The following is a 21,500-nucleotide window of genomic DNA, read 5'->3' on the forward strand; positions in this document are numbered from 1 at the left end:
ATGTGCTTCAGACGAGCACCTCTTTTGAAGCACACCGAAGTTAATCTTCTTTTGTTCTTTTGCCACGTGTCACTGAATTTGTCAGCATCCTTAGCAGGAATTACAAATTCTATATTGGATAATGTTTCCCCCCCAAGCTCCCATTATTGCCCACATTGCACCATAAATTACGCCCTCCCAGATGAAGCATGTGAACTAGAAACAAGGCAACAAATCCAACAATGTCTGCAATCTCGGCAAACAAAAATAGAAAGTTTTCAGTCAGTTCTTTTTTTTTCTAGTACTGCAAAACTGCGTTGTCATGGTCTTTCCAACAACACTTTGCAAAGCTTAGTGAACTTGCAGTCATGTCCTGCTTTCTGAGATAATGTGAAGATACAGTGGTACTCCCCTTCTCCCCTCATCTGCTCCTTATCAGAGGTAACAATCGTCTCCTGTTCTCCTCCTCTCTATCCTCTTCATCTTGTACTTCCAATTGGGTCACTGCTACGTTTGAGTTTCTCCGGTATGAAGCTTTGCAGAGCCTCACCTTAGGCACCACGATGCCCGGCCGCACGCTGCACCTCCTCAGCAAGTTCAGAGGCAGGAGGCTCGCTCGCCTCATGGCCACCGTGGCCACGTCGCTCAGCAGCTGAGTCTGCAGGCTGGCCCTCCGATCCCTCGCCTTGGGGATGAGGAGGAAAATCTCAAAGATCAATAGTGTTGGAGCACTGATACTGCACATTCAGATCAGCTGGACATGGACTCAATGGGAGACTGACTACTGATGCGATCAAAGTTCATAACGAAAGTTCAAGTGACCAGCTTGTGTGTTTTAAGCTATTCGCATAGAATTGTGAGCACCTTTCATAACTGGTATTTTGCACAACACACACAGCAGTTTGTAAGAACTTTGTAGTAAATTCATTTTTACCTGCCGAAGCAGCCATTGGTTTCCATTCATTTCCACCCAGTGTGATCATCAACAGACTGATTCTTGAGTTGTGCAATCTACTGAAGTGAATGGTACGTCTGGTCAAAGTTATGCTGTTGTTTCAAAGTGACACTTTAGACCATTACATTATTCTGCACTTAACTTAACTTAAATGCATTGAAATCCTCGAACTCTGCAGATTTATACAGCTGGTAGAGTCCTTTTTAAGGCTGATTATGGTTATGAAACACCATGTACAGTATTATAACCCTTTATTAGCAATGGAAAAACATTGGGATTCTTTTGGGTTCAATTGGGGCAAATGTCAACAAAATGAGACTTTGCAGCAGAAAATCAAATATTGCATTCAAATGCATAAAACCCAGAAAGCTACTCTTCTGTTTCGATCCGTCTCTGTCACTTCCTCTTCGGTCACTCCTTGTCGAATCATAATCTTGACGATGATGGCGTTGTTGTTGCAGCAGGCCTTGAAGAATGAAATGGGCTCGGGGCTCGGCGAGCGGCACATGAGGGACGCGACCGAATTGTCAAGGGGATAGAAAGAATCGTCCGACAGGATGCTCTGCGTGTCCGAGCGATCCGGCAGGGCATCGAAGTCCAACTCCTCGAACTCCTGGTAGATCTCGTCCTCATCCTCCCAATAGTATGGCCTGTAATCCAGTTCACTCTCCTCGTTATCGGCCTCTCCCGACACCTCACACTCATCGCCATTTTCGTCAACATTGGTGAAGGACAAGGCAGGTTTATCCATATCCACTTTATTAGTCTTAAACGGAATCTCACCCAGTTCCACGCCTCCGGACACTCCATTCTCCAGAACCTTTAAACCTTCACTTTGTTCCTCTATTATTAACACCATTTAAACCTTTCCCTGTCGTACCATTGGTTTCTTTTTTTAAATTCTTGCGAGGTGCCAGGATAACTGTAGGGAGACCTAGAGCCTTATGCAACACGTTGACGAATAGTGATAAGGTTCAGCAGAGGTCACAAAGGGGACATGAGATCATCACTTACGGTCCCAATCCTCAGTCATTGTTGGATAAATCTTCTCGGGATGCCATAGAGATGAGGATCCTCCAGAACCCCACAAGACAATGTAATTTAAAACAGGTTTGATCGTGTGCATATTCTGAGGGAGTTGCTCTGGATTGGTGATGTGACCAAAAAGTGTCACATTTTCCTCGTCCATCAAATCTCCTAATCGTGGCTTCAGAGCCCAGACGGGCAGCTTGAAGTCTTGATGAGAAGTAAAAGCTAAAAAGTGTTGCTCTGGAGAATAGAACAGGCTTGGCTGGAAACACCAACGGCCACCACTTACGGCAACTAATTGTGTTTCCCCCCCCCCACGGAAAAAAGCATTGAGCTTCCTTTGATGATGGCCGGCAATTGGATGAGACACATTCTCTAGAACTGAGCCACGGTAATCCTTTTAGTCGCTTCAGCTGGTGTGTCGTGTTCCCCTCCCCGGTGCCAGGACGGTTTTACTGTTAATACAATAAAGTGTCAAATTGTAATGATGCAGGCAAGGAGGGAATGTCTTAACTTTCAAAAGACTTGTCTACACAGGGACAACTGAATAGAATACGCTCGTGAGCCAGTGTGTTCTTTGTACAAGACGTTGAACGAGATTATGCAAAGTAAATGCAACACATATGAACATGCACCACCACTCATGTACAACCTTTGTTCTGACGGAGATATTCCTTATTGGAGAACAAATGTCATCAGTGCAACAGGTCAAGTCAACCTGCCGGTTTAAGTTGGATGTAGCAACCTGGTGACCTAGTTAGTGTACAGGGTGCAGTGGAAGAGAGTTCAGGCCCTACGGTCACCTTCATCAGTGCCTGAAGTGCAATGCTAATCCAATCACCAATAGGTAATGCAATACTTGGATCCCTTTTCATTCATAAATGACTGTTAGAATCAGTTCGGCAGTGTAAAATGCAATGCTCTCACCTCGTATGGAAGCAGGTAACCGCCGGTTTATATTTTACAGGTTTTATTTTTATGGTTTACAAATTAAGACAAATTATTTCCAAAACGATCAGGTTGCTCATATTCTTGCCAAAACTTCTTTTTTTGTAACCTGAATTTGTCTGATTGCATTGCAGCATCCAGAACAGTAAAGGTCTTATACCTCAAATCAAGTGTTTGCATTGTCACCACGACTGGAAATGTCAAAGCGAGACATTGAAACCATATAAAATCAGATGTCTTCTGAGTTCAATATTAATGTGCTTTAAATTCAGTGGCGTTAACATTTCAACATTAACCTCTCAGTGGTGGTTGTCTGTTGGGAAAAATCGAAATGACTAATTCGTATGCGTTTAAATGATTAAAGAATGTTATACATTTAACAGAAGCTCATGTCCTCTGTAGTGTGGAAGTCTGGAATATCTTGTTTTTGGTCTTCTCCCTTCCCATTACCAAGTTTTCAGATAACACTTTTTTTTTTTACATATATATACATATATATATATATATATATATATATATATATATATATATATATATATATATATATATATATATATATATATATCATTAAATAAAAATGTTATACAAATCATCTACAAACCTACATTTTCTATAAATTACACAATCTGTTTAACCCAAAGGTTAAAGCAACAGCTGAAATTCGCAGTAGAAAACTCAGGGAGAGAGACAGACAGAGCGAGCGAGACAGAGCGAGAGACAGAGACTGAGAGCGAGAGACGGAGAGAGCGAGAGAGAGAGAGACAGAGACTGAGAGCGAGAGACGGAGAGAGCGAGAGAGAGAGAGACAGAGACTGAGAGCGAGAGATGGAGAGAGCGAGAGAGCGAGACAGAGAGACGGAGAGCGAGAGACAGAGCGAGAGACGGGGAGAGAGAGAAAGAGACGGCAAGAGCGAGACGGAGAGACAGAGCGAGACAGAAAGAGAGTGAAGGAGAGAGACAGAGGAGAGAGAGAGGACATCTGCTTCCAGCATTGACAAAAAGATTGGTAGAAAAAAAAACATTTTACAATATCAAACTGATTTAAAAATGTAACCAAAATAAGAGATAGATGGGTCCTTTTGAGTGAGAGTTTGTTTGTCTGACCCCACAGGGTCCAATCATGGCACAGGGGGGATTTACTCCACATGCTGATTGGTTCAGACACTGCTTTAACTAAGCCGAACGGCCTCTTCATCACGGGATGGCACTGAAGAAGAAACACAGGACAACAAGAATGCTGAGCATAAGTTTGGGGGGAAAAAACACTCAAAGAGCAGAAGTGTGTTTTCACTGATGATGCGTTATGATAAAACTAGTGGATGGTTGTTCACTTTCTTTATGTGTTCCTTTCTCTGCACGTCATATTTTATTCAATACAATGTATTAAACTAACAGTTATAGTTATTCATTGACATGATGTTCTTTTGAACAGCGCCATAAACCAGTCGCAGCCTCTCTCATTCAGCTGCAGAACCATCATGTCCGGAGCCACTGACGTCCTGAAAGGTTACACATTTAAGGCTGCGTCTAAAATGTACTTTCAAACGCTTGTCTCAAGTCTCACGCTTATTCTGTCCAACTACCTGTTTAAACCCAAATAAATTACAGTAAGTTCACAATACAACCGTAAAGCAGAAATTCCAGAACCATCACGTGTTTTGCATTTTTGCTCGAACCAAAACTAAAGATTAATAATTATAAAATATAATATAATCTCCCAGACTTTAAGAGCCCTGTGAAAGTTCATTTTTTTCCTTTTAAAACTAATTTTGCTCGATTTTCACAAAGCTTTTGAAAACTTCTCATGATCAAGACATTGATCATGCCCACTGGAAAGATTCTCAGGTTTGATGAAGGTTTGATGAAGGTTTTACTGAGACTGACACACACGCAAACATACTGCATCTGATCTGACTTCAGAGTGAGCTGGACCGAGTGTGTGAGATGTGTCCTTGTGCGAACTTTCACTGACACCAGGTAAATGTTGAGTCTATTAAGAAGCAGTTGATTACCGAAAGAACACTTCAGCTTTTTGTCCTGAATAAGAATGATAACAAACTTGTAGAAAGTGTTTCCGATAGAAAGTGACCTTTGTACGAGAAAGAATAGTTAAAGTGTCCAGATACGTAGACGCCTGTGTGAAACGTGAAATGTGTGTGTGTGTGTGTGTGTGTGCTACCCTGTGCAGCCCACTGCATGTTGTTCACTGAGTATAAATACCAGAGACTCGGAGGTCTTGATGTACATTCTGTATGTGAATCAACCCTGTCTCCTTCTTTGCAAAGAATAAATGTCCAATGATGAATGATTTTTACACCAGTCTCGAGTGAATCTTTCTAACATTGTCTTACAGTTGCTCATGACTTTTAAATCATCTCAGAGAGATCTCTGCCCAACTCCAGCGAGGTCAAACCCTTATTGGCAAGGTTGTTATTTTTGGCCGAGGTCTGAATCTTGTTCAAAGTAGTCCGCTGTGCCAGAGAGGATATATACGCTTCACACTCTTGAAGTCTGGTTTTACAATAGAAGGAGAAAGAAATCAAACTCTTCATGACTCAGCATTAATCTCTTCAGAGGTCAAGGGGGGATGACTCACTTTGCATTATGGGTCGTACCATTTGTGCTTTCCAAAAACAAAGCACAGATTAGAAAAAGCTTTAGCTTCACAGTAGAAGTCTTGTTTTAGCTGCATATGTTCTTAACATGCACTTGGTTTCCACAGCTGTTAAGACTGGAGGAAGGTAATTGGATTCAGCAGAAATAACCTTACAGCCTGTTTCCTGGAGCTGTTTGCCAACTGATCCACGGATAAATAAATAGATAAATAACTGAGGGCCGGATGTGAAAAGCAATAGGAGCTGCCATGTGCTGATCAGTAGTGACAGCCCATCACACAATCATGTACGACTGCGAGTTGGAAGAAAATAATAAGTACTTCTGTAATGAAGGCCCTCTCCATTACAAGCATGTGTGGACCGCTTCAAGGAATAAGAGACGCACACTGAGGGCTGAATGTTGATTATACTGTGGAGATGTTCTCAGGGATAATTATTGAAGACAAACATATTAGTTATTACTTGATATGATCTCTATTGTGATGTGTAACCACAATGGAGATCATATCATCTGTTCAATGACAATGAACAAATGGGCTCTACAAAATAACTTTGATCGAACAGAACATACTACACTGACTTATCATTTATTTCAACATAATATATATATATATATATATATATATATATATAGATAATTGTTTTGGCATACTATACTGCATTGGGACATACTATATTATGGCTTCTTCTATTACTTTTTTTGGCATACTATACTTTGTCTGATACTTTTTTGAAATACAATAGTACGACATATGACTTATGATAAACGACCCTATGACCTTTTTTATTGGTCTTCAGACTGAACTATACTTTTTATACTTCATTTGACATCATTTGCTACGACTTTAAGACTAATGTCAGAGTAACATTTGCTTGAGGATCAGCTTGTCTGCAGCGCGAGGAAGAAACGGCACTCTGATCTGGTCATTTCAACTTTTTATTATCGTGTCATATTACTTAACCAACACTTAACAGACATTAGAACATACCTTCATGTCACAGTACATGCCACTGCCTTTTTATGCACATATAAAAATAGAAATTCAAGATCAAAATTTGAAATGTCCAGCTCAGTTCAAGCAGATACTTAAAGGTCACTTTAAAGCATCATATTTATATAGAATGAGAGCATTCCACACAGCAGCACTAAAGTCAATTACAATCCATATCAATAGAAAACCACTTTGCCAAACTCCAACATCAAAAACAAGCAAAACTCAAATCCATCCTCGAGTGAAGCCCACCGAGACGCACAACGTCTTCCAATCTGTTCGGGAGGGAAGTTAAACGTGTTGACCGCTACAATGGAATCTGAGCAGCAAACTGTTGTAAAACGTGCACATGAGCAATACATTGTGTTCTTTAAGACGAATTCTGCAATGTCCCCCCCCCTTATGTGGCCGGCCTGTCTGACACTGGTGACCCCGTTCACAAAAGCACATATTATGCAAATCATGTCATATTGCTCATTACTAGAGATGTGTGGCGGTGCTGTGTGCGCGTCGTCAAACTACTGTTTGTTAATTTAACAGCAAAAATAATAACAATCTGAAGCGCCGTGCCCGTTCATACTGCACATGCACTCGTGCTTACACACCTGTGGCTGAGCGCTCTCATGCAGCGCGCTGACTCTGATCATGCTGCTGGTGAAGAACAGATCTGTTGTAATAGAGCGTTGTGTGGTGACAGCCGGTGGGCGGCACAGTCCGGCTAAATGACGGACTGTGTTACATCTAACGGAGGTTGCATAGAGTTGCGTTCTGACGGGTTAAAGGTCCGTTGCCCAACAATGAGTGAATGCAAAGCAACATTGCGTAAAATTACAGTTACAGTTACAATGATGTGAAATGTGATCTGTTGCTGAGACGCTTGAATCGATACAGTGGTTTGGAGATGTTTTCACAGCAATATGAAAGAGATATTACAATTATGAGTTATGCCCTTTTTTGTTTTTTAACGCACCGGTATTTGATCGGTGCTTTCTAACGGCCGATATGCAAGTTCAGGTGTCATGACGTCTCTTATCAAAAGCAATCAACTAAACAGGAAGTCACTGTGGCATGACTGCAACAAAACGGGGAAGAAATGATTTCACAGAGGAATCCATTTGAAAGTGATGAGATGTGATCTGTAGCTCAGCAGGTGGCAGCAACGGCCTGAATGATTACCGAGCACAGAAAAAGGAAAACCTGAGTTGTTGTAAGTTGCTTTTAACCTAAAAGAAACGCGTGGGAGCTTGCCAACCGATTTCCTGCAGTTAACGTGGTTGGTTTGCACTCCGCTGCGTGACTAAGTGAGATGAGTTTGCCAGAACTACAGTAAAGTTCTTTTGTCTGTCAGCAGATTTGAGCCTTTCTAGCCTCTTCACCCAATGAAAAGCAGTGTTGTGTTGTTCATGCGGTTGGTTTTTGTCTCCTCAGCTGTCAGAATGCAGACAGGCAGTTAAAGCTAATCAGCAGCATGACTATAGTTCTCCTCTCAGAATAAATATTTTTGTAAGATCAGTGTCACGTTGCACATTCTGAAATGTTCGTAGAGGGTTTTTCCAGTTTAAATATTCTCAGTTGAAACCTCCCTTCATGACGTCTCCTCTGCTGAAGCTGACAGATGCTACACAACCCTTTGGTTTCTGAAATCCTCAGGTTATCAAGCATACATCTACAGCTTTAAACAAATCCTCAGGACTAACAGCTCACTCCAGAATACTAAAAATCTATGAAGATATCTAAAAAGCAAAAACAATAAGATTCAGGTACGTCCGTCCTCATCGCCGAGCACAGACAGTCCATACAGCGCCTCTAATAGGTCAAACACGTCCCATTGAGAGACACTCGGGGTTCGCTAGACAATACTTCACAACACACATTCATAAGGGGAGCACAGGCTGAGGTAAAAGCTATGCTCAACGGAACCAACTTTTAAAAATACATATAATTACAACTTAAAATGCCAGCTGCGTTTAGGACAACACGGACAAAGGATGCAGAGTTACCAACTGTGTGGTTCTGCTAAGTTCCAACTCTTTTTGCGGCTTGGCTAACACCGGTGACAGATTAGAGGTTGGTGTTCTTGGTGTTCTGACAGCCAAGCACGGAGAGAGCCAAAACTGAAACAAAAACTTTCCCCACAGGGAGGGGCTGATCACTCAGTGATCAGCCCCAGAGCTGGCAGAGCGGGCAGAAGGAGTTAGCTCCACTGACCCCACAGCAGCGGCGGGTCTACGAGGAGGTGCTGTACGAGGAGGTGGACATCCTCCTGCCCATCTTGCGTTCGTAGTTCACGAGTCGCTGTCCAACCAGGTACCTGGAGGAGAACCGGGGAAAGGAAGAGCCGGTTTGCAAATCAGTTCTTAACATTTGAATGCACACAACTGATTTTTGAGATTTTTAGTGATCAACTTCAGTTGGGACTTTATTTATTGTGTTTCCTGTAAGAGGAGCGAGCAGCGTAGCCGACATGAATCTATCATGACTGATACGCCAGCCCAACCACCGGCCGTCTACCGCCATCAGAAGTACTAAAGCCCACCTCCCTGCTTGATTTGATTGGCTGCGCTTTTTGTTCATTCATATTTTTTCATTCGACTGACTTGTCGTTCTTTATGTGTTCGTAGAGGCGTTTGAACTGTCGTATCTGGAAGAAGAGGATGGAGAGCAGTATGACCACCATCAGCAGGAAGGGATAGATCCTCCTCTCCACCAGCGTCTGCATCTCCGGCTGCACACCTGTAGAGGTGGGGGGGGGGGGAGAGAAGGCGAAATAAACACTGGAACACAATCTCCTCCTGATGGAGTGTGATGTCTGCGATGTCTTATCTCTAGGGACTGGTGAGGTACCGGAGTAAATGAAAGACACGAATCAAATGGATTGCAGCTGGGCTCTGCACAATGACTAAACTCCAGATTACCACCAGGGCTGGGAATCCTGGGAATACATTCATTTTATTAAGCGCTTTCTTACTCATCCACTCGATGGGTCGTCAGCTTTATTAATGTTGGTTAATTAGGCTGAAGTCCCATTGATTCACCGGATCTATTCTTCTTATTATTAATTACCCATTACATTATTCTATTCATCTGGATGTTTTTATGTGGCGTTTTTTCATTTTTACTTCAAATGATTACTTGTTGCAGCTCAAGGCAAACAGTTCACAGCGTATGATTTCAGTAAAAGGCAATGACGAGGGGAATGCAGGCGGGTATTATCTCTCCATTCTGAGCAGTTCAATGGTCGAGTGTTTCAACTCGAGGTGGGTACTGAACTCTGTACGTTTAGGGGTCCTGTCCCGATGACCATCTGTCTGTACTGAGTGTTGCCTATGATAGGGTGAAGGGAGCTAACATCTGTTCTCTTCCTGGATCACCTTGAAGCTAATGCATGTTGGGGACTCACCCAGCAGTGGTGTGATGCCTCTAGAGATGGTGTAGGGCACACTGAGGGACAGCAGCAGGTCGCAGATGACGGGGGCGGCCAGCCCTCGCACGATGAAATGGAGGTCAATGTTCCGGATACCGTTAGCATACACCTGAGGGAGGGTGAGGGCTGAGTTACTTCACACCAATGCCGGTTTGGATGAGTCGTGACATTTAGATTAGTTCTTCCAATATGCATCTAGATGAAGCTCTTTAAACGCCTTCATGTTGTCTCATCTATAAGGCGAGATGTCAGCGATTTGTCCGGTTTGGTTCTTGAGTAAGTGAAGCCAGCAGGATGTACGACTGACCTGCTCGATGACGGTTTTGAGCCACCACTGGGGGCCCATCAGCGTGATGGCAGCAATGATTTTAGCATGCAGCACTCCCAGGGCCCAGTCCTGCCACACAGAGGAATCAACAGTCAGCGGCAGAGACACACAGAGGTTCAACATCTGCTCAGTATCACCGCGTCAACATGTGTCTGCTCAAGCTGTCCGTGTGTCCTTAACGAGCAGGACGCTGAGTGACAGCTGAGTTCTGGTAGGCACCACACTTTTCCATACCTGACCTCATGAAAACAGGCTTTTTTTCTTTCATTTCATGAAATAAGCCGAAGTTATCTCATGTTTAATATCACTAACAGCCTTAACAAGAGAAGGTCCAAAAGTGGAACAGAAGAATAATGAACACAGTCTGACCCGACATCGGGTTCTACAGGTTTCCATACTCAGTACGTACTACATTTGTATTTAGGTTTGAGACCCACCGTGCTCTCCTAAACAGTCTAATCAGTTCTGAATCCATTCGATTTCAGATAGATGCAATCAAACGGTGTGTAAAATGTCATCACTCGTATTCACACTCACACACACACACAATTTGGGGTACAACGGATCATAAAACTCACGGTTGCGATCGTTTAGCGGTTTTGAGTCATGGATTGGATCAGCACAAAAGAAAAAAGGGAGCAAATGTGCTTTTAGAGATCCTCCATCACCTTTCTTTGCTGCTGGTCCTACAGATCAACGATGGTCCGTTACACCACTACATACAATCGCCATCCTCTCACCTGCCAGGGGTAGAAGAGAGGAGTCTGGTCCAGTTGGACTCTGAGAGGAGCAACGACGACCAGCTCAAACAGCAGACCCAGCAGCAGAGGAATCACGCCAGCCAAGAGCACGGCCACCACAACGGTCTTCAGGATCTGTTCCCAGGCAGACTTCACATCAGAATACAACCAGTCGCCACATAGAGCTTATTTTTCTTTCGGGGGGGGGGGGAGGCTGGGAGGACCAGAGAGACACATTACCATGAGGGTCCACTCTTGGACTTTGACCATGATGATGGTCCGTCCCTGTGGCATCCAGGAAAGCATCACGGTGGCGCCTCGGATTGACAGCCAGCAGATGTACAGCCCACTGGCCGCTGTGTACAGCTCATGCACCATGGCACTGCCCATCCAGAAAGACATTAGCCAGCGGCCCGCACACACTGGGGGAGGGGGGGAGGGAGAGGGGGAGACAGGCACGGCATGGAGGCGTAAAAGAATGACGCAGAAGGAGAAAAGTAAACGGGAACAAGCGGAACGTTTGAGCCCACAACTTACCCGGCAGGGTGAGGCAAATCAGACTGGCCAGTAGCAGCGTCACACACATAAAGGCCACCAGCAGAATGATCTAAGCAGCACGAAAGAACAACAAAACCACACGGTGTGGGGAACATGAACAGCAGCGCAGCTTTTAACAGAGGATACGAGTGGATGAGGAGAATGAGAGCTGGGAGTCACCTTGAGGGGGAAGTTGACGGGCCGGTGGTACGGCTGGAAACCCACAGGGCCGCCCTGCTGCAGAATGGCCTGATGGGCGGCGTGAAGCCCCTCCCCCAAGCCAGGGATCCTGTTGTTGTTATGGCGACCAGGAGGGTCGTGGTTTGGTTGGTGGTCCTCGTCTTCATGGTCCCCCAGCAGGTAGGAGTGAAGGTCTCTGTGGGGAAGCCATCGACAATGTCGGCAAAGCATTTCAGAGATGGACGGAGAATATGTCTGTGTGTGTGTGTGTGTGTGTGTCTCAGACATACAGCATGTATCCAGCTGTGAATGTCCAGGCGTGGATGAGGCCTTTCAGCCACTGGCGAGTGTGACCCTGCTCCAGCAACGCTGGCAGAACAACCTGAAGCAACAGCAGCTCAAGTGACAGCTCGCTGACGGGGGCGTCGCTGCAGACACAAGACACGAACCAAACCCAAATCCAGTTATAGAACAGCGTCACTGTAAGGACAAGCAGACGCTCTCGGCTGCGCCTTAGTTGAGACTAGACAACGTCGTCTTTAGCTTTGAGACACAAAGAGGCGGATGACAACTGGGTTTTGTCGTGTGTACCTGTAAAGCATGACGTTGTAGGGCAGGAAGGTTGGGAAGAGCAGTTTGATGATTCTGATAGGAAGCCAGAGCATCAGCAGAACTATGGAGCCAAACACCACCTGGAAACACACAGAAAGAAAGAAAGAAACCAGTGTTTGTCAGCAGACATGTGAAGTATCCCCGCACCGTCACACAGACGGACAGGAAGTTATGCAGTCCTGTCTGTCAACCGGGTACAAATGTGTCAAACAAGCGCAACCACAAGAGGAACAACACGGTGCTTCTGTTTTCCCTGACAGCTATCAGTAGCTATCCCAGAGGAAATGGCAGATTTGGTCATTTGAATTGTAATATCATGCTTCCAGTTTGTTTTATTCTGGCCTCTGAAAGCCTGCACAGTATTTATAAATGTATTTGACTTTGTACAACAGCAGATCTGGCCACTGAGGAAGAGGTTTGGGATGGAACCGAGCAGGAGGATACTTGACTGACCACAGAGAGTATGAACCTCCGCAGGTGTCTGTAGATGGGCAGGTGGATCATCTCCTGGACTGGGTTGAAGTCTGGATCGTTCAGGTTCCTGAGGAACCACAGCACACCAGGCCGGAGCACCTGCACCCGCAGAAACACGCGCGACATCTTTTTAAAAAGGCTGTAGATGGTTTCAGAGTTGTTGTTTTTTTTTTTTTACACAAGTCGCAACACATCACTGTGAGCGGAGTCCTGCACCGACCTCTCGGAGCAGAAGGATGAAGGACGCGAAGTAGAAGACGTAGACCATGCCGACCAGCCAGTGGAGGAACATGGTGGTGCCGGGGGCCGAGTCAAAACTCTGCTCCCTGTCCTTCAGAGTCGCATCAAACATCTCCTGCAACCACCAAAGGACCAGCTTTATTGTGTGTGTGTGTGTTCAAAACCAAGAACTAAATGTGTTTTTAAGAATTTGTCCAATAAATGTAACATTTTTAGGTTGTTTTTTCAAAGTGAATCAAATGTGTGGCCACTGGATGCATTGCATTTGATTGGTTAGTCATCAAGGGTCAGGAGTACGTGAGTTTCTTACCAGCGAGCAAATATCGAGCCACCAACCGCAAATCAGCGGGAACAAGCCTATCTCCATGACAACCAGCAGGGACACCTGAGACATATGAAAACACAAATGGAGTTTCTTTGTTCCTGGAATCAGGATGTTCCCGATCATTACCGTCTAAACGTCTCTAACTTACCTTCACAACGATGTAGCAGACACCCAGGAGTCGTCTGGACCGCTGGAACTTCACCAATGAAGCAAACGCCTGAAGGAGGCGCGGTTAAGGACCAACACAGGAAATGTGAGGGACATCACATTCAGTCTGTACTTTAAGCATCTCTCAGGAGCAGTTTGTACAGAAAGATGGAGCACTGACCTGACATTTAGGCTTCCTGTACGACAACAAACATTCAGTGAAGGGTCACAAACACAAACAGCTCTACACAGCAATGCGGCTCTTTAAATAGAACGCGCTGTGTGCAGAGGATACATGGCAGACGATGAGAGCTCCAGCCAGGAGGATGTAACCCACTGTGGTGGTGACGAGGCCGTCAAAGTGCGACGCTTTGATCTGCAACCAGATAGAGTAGCGTCATCTAATCAATCCCATCGCTGCATGTAATAAAACTAAATAATAGTAATAGTATGACACTTACATATTCTTCAAAGCCCAGGCCGACCACTGAGAAATGGCCGATGTGATACGGGCAGAAAGCTAGAGGGAGGAATCTCTGGTTTAGTGGCGAGTGTACAAAAGGCACGCATGACTGTCTTTAGTCCATTTATTAATTATTAGTTACATATAATAATAATAATAACAATAACGGCAAACCAAAGGCTCGATTGATTCTCAAAGGAAATGATTGTTTCGTACAGCCGCACTATATTGCAGGTTGAACTCACCAAAGACCAGGATGAAGAGTGTGTTGAGAGACACCACCCAGAACACATGCTCCTAGAGAACACACACACACAGAGGTTGTTAAAGGGAAATTCTGGAATATCGTAATTCAGCCCGGTATGATTATCCTAAATGTGGCCACGCCCCAAAGCCCTTTTTATGTGAGGGATTGCAATATGTGCGACCCATCAGTGATAAATACTTGCATGTGGTTATACATGCCCCTGGACACACAGTGCTCCATTACAACGGTAACGGACGGTAGATCCCTGTGCAGTTAGCCGGGGTTGCTATTCTAGAGCGCTACTCTGAAATGATGCATGGAAGCATCTTGTTTATTTGGAAAGCTGTAGGGGGCTCGCACAGCTTGCCCCGACACATGACGCATCGCACGGTTCATCCTTTCCCTGAATCTCTACGATGCAAAGTTAGCATCCATGGAGCCACGATGGCCACATTTATAGGAGATATGCTCATTTCAGGCACACTTTACATGAGAGTAGAAAGAGAGTGTGTGTGTGTGTGTGTGTGTGTGTGTGTGTGTGTGCGTGCACTTACCAAGAAAACTAGGGAGCCATCTAGCCCCAGCATCTGGGACACAAACAAAAAAAGCAATGTCATAATGATCCTTCATGATACATATGCATGGTAATATCACCAGTTTCACTAACTGCTGCTGTTATTAATAGCAATCTGCAACTTCTACTAATACGACGAAGAACACATGTTTTGTCAGGTCGGCTGCAAACAGCTTCCCTGAAAGTGCTGCAGACACACACAGCACACAGAGATGGATATCTCCCGTCACAGAAGCTTTCAGTCTGTCAACTAACTGCTACCCTGCCTGCACACTTTGCTTTTCTAGCATCTATTCATCACACCACTTTATTGGGGGGGGGGGGGGGGGGGGGGGTTGGAGACAAAAAAAAAAAAAAAAAAAAAAAAGAATAGATTCCCACCCTTTCCCAGGTCAACTCCTCTGCCGCACGGTCCCACTCCAGGGCGTTCCAGTTCAAATCTTCTGCAAAGAAGGAAAAGGAAACAACTGAAACAGCGGGGAACGCCGACAATGTGCTGAGAAGATATGCTTCTGTGGCGGCATTACCATGTCGGCTGTACCGCTACTCCTAAAGTGCATCCCACTTCTTTGGTCCTTGTGTTTACACTGACCTTGTCCTCCATTATTGGCTTCAGCAGCATCATCTTCCCTGCCCTCCTCGTCCTCGTCTTCCTCCCATTCGTCGTCGTCTTCGAGTTCAGCCTCGTCCCCGTGGTTGCCGGCTTCATGCGGGTTGGCGGGCGCCTGTCCGTCTGGGCCCGCGTTTGCAGGTTGCGGGGCCTCTGCGGCGTCCGCAGCAGCCTGGGCGTTGACGCCGACATTGCCAACCGGAACCTGTAGAATCAACAAAAAAAATAAAATACATATTACAGTTCCTAACCTACAGCGTAGCCAGAAGCGTGTTTTGCGAGGTCAAAACAAATTCACATCGGTTCATCCTTGAGTCCAGCTTGACGTTTGTTCCTAATTTGAAGGAATTCCCTGAAGGTGTTCTTGAGATATCGCGTTCACAAGAAGGGGTGGACTCCAAAATCTGATCTGTTTGCTTGAAATTTGAAAGAAATTTCATCAAAACAGCTCATTACCAACCAAATTAAACGAAGAATAAATGCCTTGACTAATCGCAAACTCCACTGGCTTATCATTTAAAGATAAGAAACTGTCATTGAGCCAACTGTGTCAGAGTGCAGTCGTGGAAGCTCCTGCTTCTGTGTGCAGATAGACGTCTCACTGATCTCACCTCGTTGGCTGGTGCTGGATCATTGGGCTGGTTGGCAACAGGAGGGGGCTGGTTCTGCTCTAACCACTGGGGGGCGCCACCGTGGACAATCTGCTCTCTGAGCCACACCAGGCTGATGAAGGTGCACAGCGTGCAAGTGACCACAAAACAGCCCTGGAGGCAGTCGGCGAGCAGGTTTTGCCTGCGAGGAAGAAAAGACGCACGACGGTGTTATCAGGTTGATCGCGGCACGCTCACACACTATGTCGCTGCGAAGAGCTGGGACAAAAGGGGAAAGAAAAGATGGCGTGACGGATGGAAGGAGCTTTTGTGAATAACCGCACTTGGATCACAGATAAGATCAGAACATTCAGTCTTCATGGGAACTCCGGTCTATAAATATGGAGAACACATACAGCTGCAGTAAAGAGGATACAGTGTGAGAGACCAAAAGGGCAAGATCAAGACCAGAGAGTAGTTCAAACTTACGTGGAAAGCATATCTAAGGGCAGGGTGAGGAGAGAGCTCACAGAGCCGGTGAATAAACACTTGTAGATACGACCTGTTTGAAAAGCAAAGAAACAAACAATCGGAGAATCTTTTCTGAAAAGCGACAACTGGTGTGAAACAAACTTGAATCTACTTTAAGTGCTTCTAAGTTTTAAACAAGTGCTTAACGGTCATTTTCTTGTCAACTATTGCCTAAGCTTTGTTCGAAGTTAAGCTAAAAACAGTCTGCAAATCTAATCAATTCTCCTTTCATTTACAATGACTTACATGCGGTGAGAGGCACCACGCCCAGCCAGGCGAAGGCCACCAGCGTGTAGTGGAACCAGTATCTGATCGCTGTTCCAATACTGGTGACCAGCCCTGCAAAGATGTCCTGCACGGGCAAGCGGGAGGGCATGTCTGGAGAGTAGACTGGGGAACAGCGACGACGAACGGGTAGTTTAGAGGAGCCAACAACAAATGAATGCATTTCAGTTTACTGGTCCATTGTACTGACAAACAGACAACTTACTTGGTGTGAATGCAAACCTGTGCTTGCATAATTCACAGTATTCTTTCCTGCTGTGTTTCAACCACTGCAGTAAGCTGTGAAAACAGAAAAGGACACCTTTGTGAGTTTACTCTTTTTTATCCTACGTGTGCAGTGGTTCCTCCGTGGTTCTGCAGGAAAATAACACAACTTTCCCATGATGCTTCACTGCTGAAATATAAGCGCTCCCAAGAATAAACTTCAGCAACGTCTGTGAAACAGATTGACAACGTAGACAGACAGCAACCTGCCTTTAACCTTGTAGATACAATGAAAGGAAAGGAGAGAGGAAACAATGAACGCACCATTCCTGATGGATGAACTTGATGCTGCCGGTGCAGACACAGGGGTGGTAGAGCGGCTTGTCCTGGCAGCCCTCTGACCGGCACACGCGGCAGATGTCCCCTGCACAATGGAACATGACTTGATTTCATACTCCTGAAATGTTCTCATTTCATCCACGATGCACGCTGCATTTCTACACATTCCCCTTTCGCAGATCACTAATTTACCTTGATTCAGACTCATGACACACCTTTGATGTAATGACAAATGTTTGATGACAAAATGAAAAATGCATGCAAGCTTTTTTGGAGCGTGTGAAAGTTTCAGGATTTAAACACTGAGCTGTATTCAAAATAGGAACAAGTGACATTACTTCACGATGCACACCTGCACACAGAACACCAAGCTCCATGCCCGCACGTGTTGTCCAATATCTATCTCAATTAGTCCGAGCATAAAGACTTGAGGATGTTAACGATATTTCATATTTGTACATGTATGCGTCAGTGCTACGTTGTAGAACCAGATTCGTGGATTGACAGGGTGATGTGTCACCGTTACGTTAGCTGAGATAAATGATCATACTGTGAGTTATTACGTTACATAACGGTAGCGTCACACTTATTAAGCTTATTATTAAACGTAATCTAGCGTGAGCTAGATAATAAGCTAGCTTGTTAGGAACGACTTTAAATCGGCTGTCTTCTAGGATGTGAACCAGCAGCTAATGCTAGCGTTAGCTAGCTAGCCAGCTAATTGGCTAGCTTAGCGGTTTCTTCAACAACAAAAAGTGAAACTTTTGTCGAAGTGTAATACAATTATGAACCGGGTCGTTACCACTGGCAGCGTAATAATGAGTGAGCATGTGATAAAGGCGTCGCGTGTCGGAGTTGTTAGTGAACACGGACAAGTTGATCAAGTTTTAATATTAGCTACCTTCCTCAGCGGTGTCCATCTCGGCTAATGGGGCGGCCCTGCGCCACAGTCAGTCAGTGTAACAGCGATGACTGGTAGCCATCTACATGTCAACATTTCAAGTACGTGTTTAGCTCAAGCTCTGACTATCTTTGGCGTGACCATACGTTTCATAATAAAACCTTTCCCCCCTCACAGTGCATCAGCTAGCGGTCAGGACATGCTCAAAGACACAACTAGAGAGTGTGCGGGAGTTTCACCACTAGGTGGCAGCCAAGCGCAACGCACCTTTATTTATAAATACACAGGCCTGAAAACAGAAACAGGACACAGTGCAGGCGCTTTCTGTAGCGGCTGTACAAAATGATGTGGTTGGTAATCTTATGTCATTTGCAGCTATTTAGCAATACCTTTGTCTTCTTGGAAATAAACAATTACACTTTCTATTAATAATCAAGTCATGCCATCAATCATGGCACATACCAGTTCTTTCTACTTTCTCAAATCATTAACCTTTTATTCCTGTTCTGGTTTTGAGCCTCAAACATGTACCAAACATGAAATGCCTGACTGATCAATCCCCCGCTTTAGGCATGAGTACGCAGGTATGCAGACATGATGGGGCTGATGACCCTGTGATGACAGGAGACTACTGACTGAGTGTAATCATTCATTGAGGCCATTGTCAATCACTTGCTTTTCACAACTTTGTTCAATCTCACACTTGAACATTAATGTGGAAGGACGTAACACTTTTTAGCAAATTGTTTTAACAGTCTTCCCCAGCCATTTAAATTCCACCCCAGAGTAGAAATTGCATGGGTGTAAAAAACAAAAAAAACACCCAAGGGTTCCAACATGTGATGACAAATCAAGTGTTGACATTTATGTGTGTGAATCTGGTGTTGCCATTCTATGTTGCAGGTGTGATTTAAATGTCTTGGCGTCGTACACCCAAACAGTGTCTATGCCCTCCCCGGCGGTGTGTTCAGGGACCCAAGTAGGGAAGGGGAAACGACAGGCCACCACTTTGGCTGTGCTCGGTAACTCGCTTGCCAGCTTTAGCTCCAGTTGGTCCATCTGCAGATAAGGACAGCAAGAATCAGGACATTGAGAGTAATACTTTAGGATTCAAAACACTTACATGGGAAGATTTTGTTTTAAAGAACTCACCATTTGAGGGACTCCAAATATGACAACATTGGAATACTGAGCAAAACTGACCTAGCGAAAGAATCAGAAACATTCTGAGAGACATAGTGAAAAGACCTGTATGTTTAGTGTCACCTCATGTCTATAACAAGAAAAAAAAAACAGAAAAAAACATCAACTGCTATGATAAAATAAATGCACTCCCCCAAAATGTGGTCCCCACTTCTAATACTATGTTAATCAGGTATCACTGACCTTCCACAAGTCCGAGATGTGGAAGGAGGTGGAGCAGTGGACTCCCTCCCTCATGGCCTTGTAGCGAGAATACCACACCAGCCAGGGGTTCAGCTCAAAGCCTGACGCTTGAAACCCATGCTTGGCCGCAGCGATCACCTGCGAGGAGGACGAAGGGAAAGTCCATGGATCAGCAACATAGTGTCAACAATGTGCAGCGGACTGCAGCAGCAGTTGGATGTAGAGCAAGTCTGGTATTCATTTTGAGAGCACAACTCACACATAACATCTCAGTGAGGTTATTCAGTTAAGTAACTTCCTTTGAGAATTGAACTACTCCTTCAATAGAAATAAACAATGGTGTTGGTGATATGCATATTACACTGACTAAATCTCAATTTCGCTGTGGTGACATGTCACATTTCCCTTTTATCTGTGATTTACACCTCATTCTACTCTACAGTAAGTATTTCTGGGACATTTTAGACAGCATATCGAGCACGTTACCAACACCATTGTTTACTTCCGTTCTGCTTATCTTGTTATGGTTTCATTTGTTTGGGCTCCACAGCGTAAGACAACACAGCACTCACTATCCTTCCATCTCCACTGCCAATGTCCACCAGGGTCCCTGATCTGGCTCGCAGACTGCCGAGGACATTCTCCACCTGAGCCGTGGTCGCTGGGACGAACGGGAGGCAGACTTTTCTCAGGGCAGGAGCGAGAAACGGAGCAGCCACCGCGTACAGGGCGACCAGCGAGCCTCCCAACACGCCCGTGACCACGACACCCACGCGACTCACCCTGCTCCTTTTCTCCTTGACGTGGCTCTTTAATTGTCCCGCGGCTGCAGAGTCCGGTAAAAGCCCCTCTTGTGACATGTTGCCAGCTTAACGGAAACGGTCCACGTTATAAATACGTAACGTTGGCTAACTTTAGCTGAACTTGAAGTGCACGAATGACAGCAGAGACTCGGCTATAGTTTAGCGCCCCAATGTGAATGTCATGAATGAAATCTGTATTATTCAGTCCACACATGCTCATTCTGCAAAGCCAAAAGCGCAAAAAAGAGTATTCACAAAATAATTAGCCACTGGGAAAAAAGCAGTAGTCCTGTTATTAGTGCATTCTAATCTGTGCAGCGCTCTATCTCATCCGACAGGATGACAAAGCTAAGCGAATGAAGGTTCCTCTCTGCCTTCTTCTTCTTCTTTAAATTAGATTGGCGGGTCGCAACCAACTTGTATAGGTGCATACCGCCACCTACTGTACCGGAGTGTGCAGTTTCAGGGTAACCTTTTCTTCACTGTTTCCACCTAAATCCTACGGTCTAATCCCGTTTCTTTAAGAAATCGCAACAGTGCTCTGCAGCACTCCCGCTATTCTCCGTCCACTGCCAGAACTCCCTCCAAACTCCACTTCCGTCCCAACTGACATATTTTTTGCTTCAAGAAGCACGTTTGTTACGGGAAGTTCCTCTGCAGATCCCTTTAACTTCACCCAATATGCCAGAGCTAGTTTTGCTCGTTTTAGGCTTAATGGCAGTTCGTCAGCTTCTACCAGAAGTGCGTTGTTTGGGGTAGATTGAATTGCACCTATACCAAGTCTGAGAGCTCTGAACTGAATTCTATCTAATGCTAGTAATGTACTCTTGGCAGCTGTTCCATAAACCATACATCCATAATCTATACCTGGGGGATCCCATTTACTATAGTAAATTCTTCAGACACGGCATCTCCAACTTTTACCTTGAATGATCGACCAGACAAAAAATCCAATATCCAGTTGTACATCCTTCCACTAATACCTATTTTATGCATTTTAATCAATAGGCCCTCTCTCCACATGGAGTCATATGCTTTCTCT

At 44.9% G+C, this 21,500-nt stretch overlaps 2 protein-coding genes and 1 pseudogene across 5 annotated transcripts; all 3 read right to left on the reverse strand.

Moving 5' to 3' along the window:
* Positions 1 to 414: 414 nt before the first annotated feature.
* Positions 415 to 1,793, reverse strand: LOC306789143 (annotated as a pseudogene). The gene is made up of 2 exons: positions 1,308 to 1,793; positions 415 to 685 (listed from the first exon to the last, which is right to left on the reverse strand). The product of its transcript is annotated as an uncharacterized misc_RNA (transcript).
* Positions 1,794 to 6,460: 4,667 nt separating this feature from the next.
* LOC306789303 (E3 ubiquitin-protein ligase MARCHF6-like) lies at positions 6,461 to 18,462 on the reverse strand. 2 transcript variants are annotated; one of them, XM_079285190.1, is made up of 26 exons: positions 18,270 to 18,462; positions 17,354 to 17,453; positions 17,031 to 17,104; positions 16,787 to 16,930; positions 16,499 to 16,571; positions 16,031 to 16,211; positions 15,402 to 15,624; positions 15,191 to 15,252; positions 14,790 to 14,822; positions 14,234 to 14,285; positions 13,987 to 14,045; positions 13,821 to 13,901; positions 13,527 to 13,595; positions 13,364 to 13,438; positions 13,034 to 13,168; positions 12,793 to 12,912; positions 12,319 to 12,419; positions 12,018 to 12,155; positions 11,728 to 11,923; positions 11,548 to 11,617; positions 11,251 to 11,432; positions 11,011 to 11,145; positions 10,250 to 10,339; positions 9,919 to 10,051; positions 9,116 to 9,251; positions 6,461 to 8,829 (listed from the first exon to the last, which is right to left on the reverse strand). In XM_079285190.1, the coding sequence occupies exons 1-26, from the start codon at positions 18,286 to 18,288 to the stop codon at positions 8,745 to 8,747; spliced, it is 2,766 nt and encodes a 921-aa protein (XP_079141316.1). In that variant the 5' UTR covers positions 18,289 to 18,462; the 3' UTR covers positions 6,461 to 8,744. The 2 variants fall into 2 exon arrangements, with proteins under 2 accessions (XP_079141316.1, XP_079141317.1); XM_079285191.1 differs by lacking the exon at positions 11,011 to 11,145.
* Positions 18,463 to 18,523: 61 nt separating this feature from the next.
* LOC306788871 (ATP synthase subunit C lysine N-methyltransferase-like) lies at positions 18,524 to 20,758 on the reverse strand. 2 transcript variants are annotated; one of them, XM_079284547.1, is made up of 4 exons: positions 20,228 to 20,758; positions 19,656 to 19,793; positions 19,422 to 19,472; positions 18,524 to 19,328 (listed from the first exon to the last, which is right to left on the reverse strand). In XM_079284547.1, the coding sequence occupies exons 1-4, from the start codon at positions 20,513 to 20,515 to the stop codon at positions 19,134 to 19,136; spliced, it is 672 nt and encodes a 223-aa protein (XP_079140673.1). In that variant the 5' UTR covers positions 20,516 to 20,758; the 3' UTR covers positions 18,524 to 19,133. The 2 variants fall into 2 exon arrangements, with proteins under 2 accessions (XP_079140673.1, XP_079140674.1); XM_079284548.1 differs by lacking the exon at positions 19,422 to 19,472.
* Between the last annotated feature and the right edge of the window lie 742 nt (positions 20,759 to 21,500).

Source organism: Melanostigma gelatinosum (assembly GCF_949748355.1).
Source record: "Melanostigma gelatinosum genome assembly, chromosome: 15".
In the NCBI taxonomy this organism is placed as follows: Eukaryota; Metazoa; Chordata; class Actinopteri; order Perciformes; family Zoarcidae; genus Melanostigma; species Melanostigma gelatinosum.

Bases quoted from the DNA above. Each gene is read 5' to 3' on its own strand.
- LOC306789303 (XM_079285190.1), bottom strand. The intron at 15,253-15,401 runs GTCAGTGTAAAC...CCTTCTTTGCAG, and splicing joins AGCCAATAATGGAGGACAAG to AAGATTTGAACTGGAACGCC. The intron at 11,924-12,017 runs GTATGTCTGAGA...GCTTCCCCACAG, and splicing joins TTCACAGCTGGATACATGCT to AGACCTTCACTCCTACCTGC.
- LOC306788871 (XM_079284547.1), bottom strand. From the start codon at position 20,515: ATGTCACAAGAGGGGCTTTTACCGGACTCTGCAGCCGCGGGACAATTA. The intron at 19,473-19,655 runs GTCAGTGATACC...TTCTTTCGCTAG, and splicing joins ACATCTCGGACTTGTGGAAG to GTCAGTTTTGCTCAGTATTC. The intron at 19,329-19,421 runs GTGAGTTCTTTA...CCTTATCTGCAG, and splicing joins TATTTGGAGTCCCTCAAATG to ATGGACCAACTGGAGCTAAA.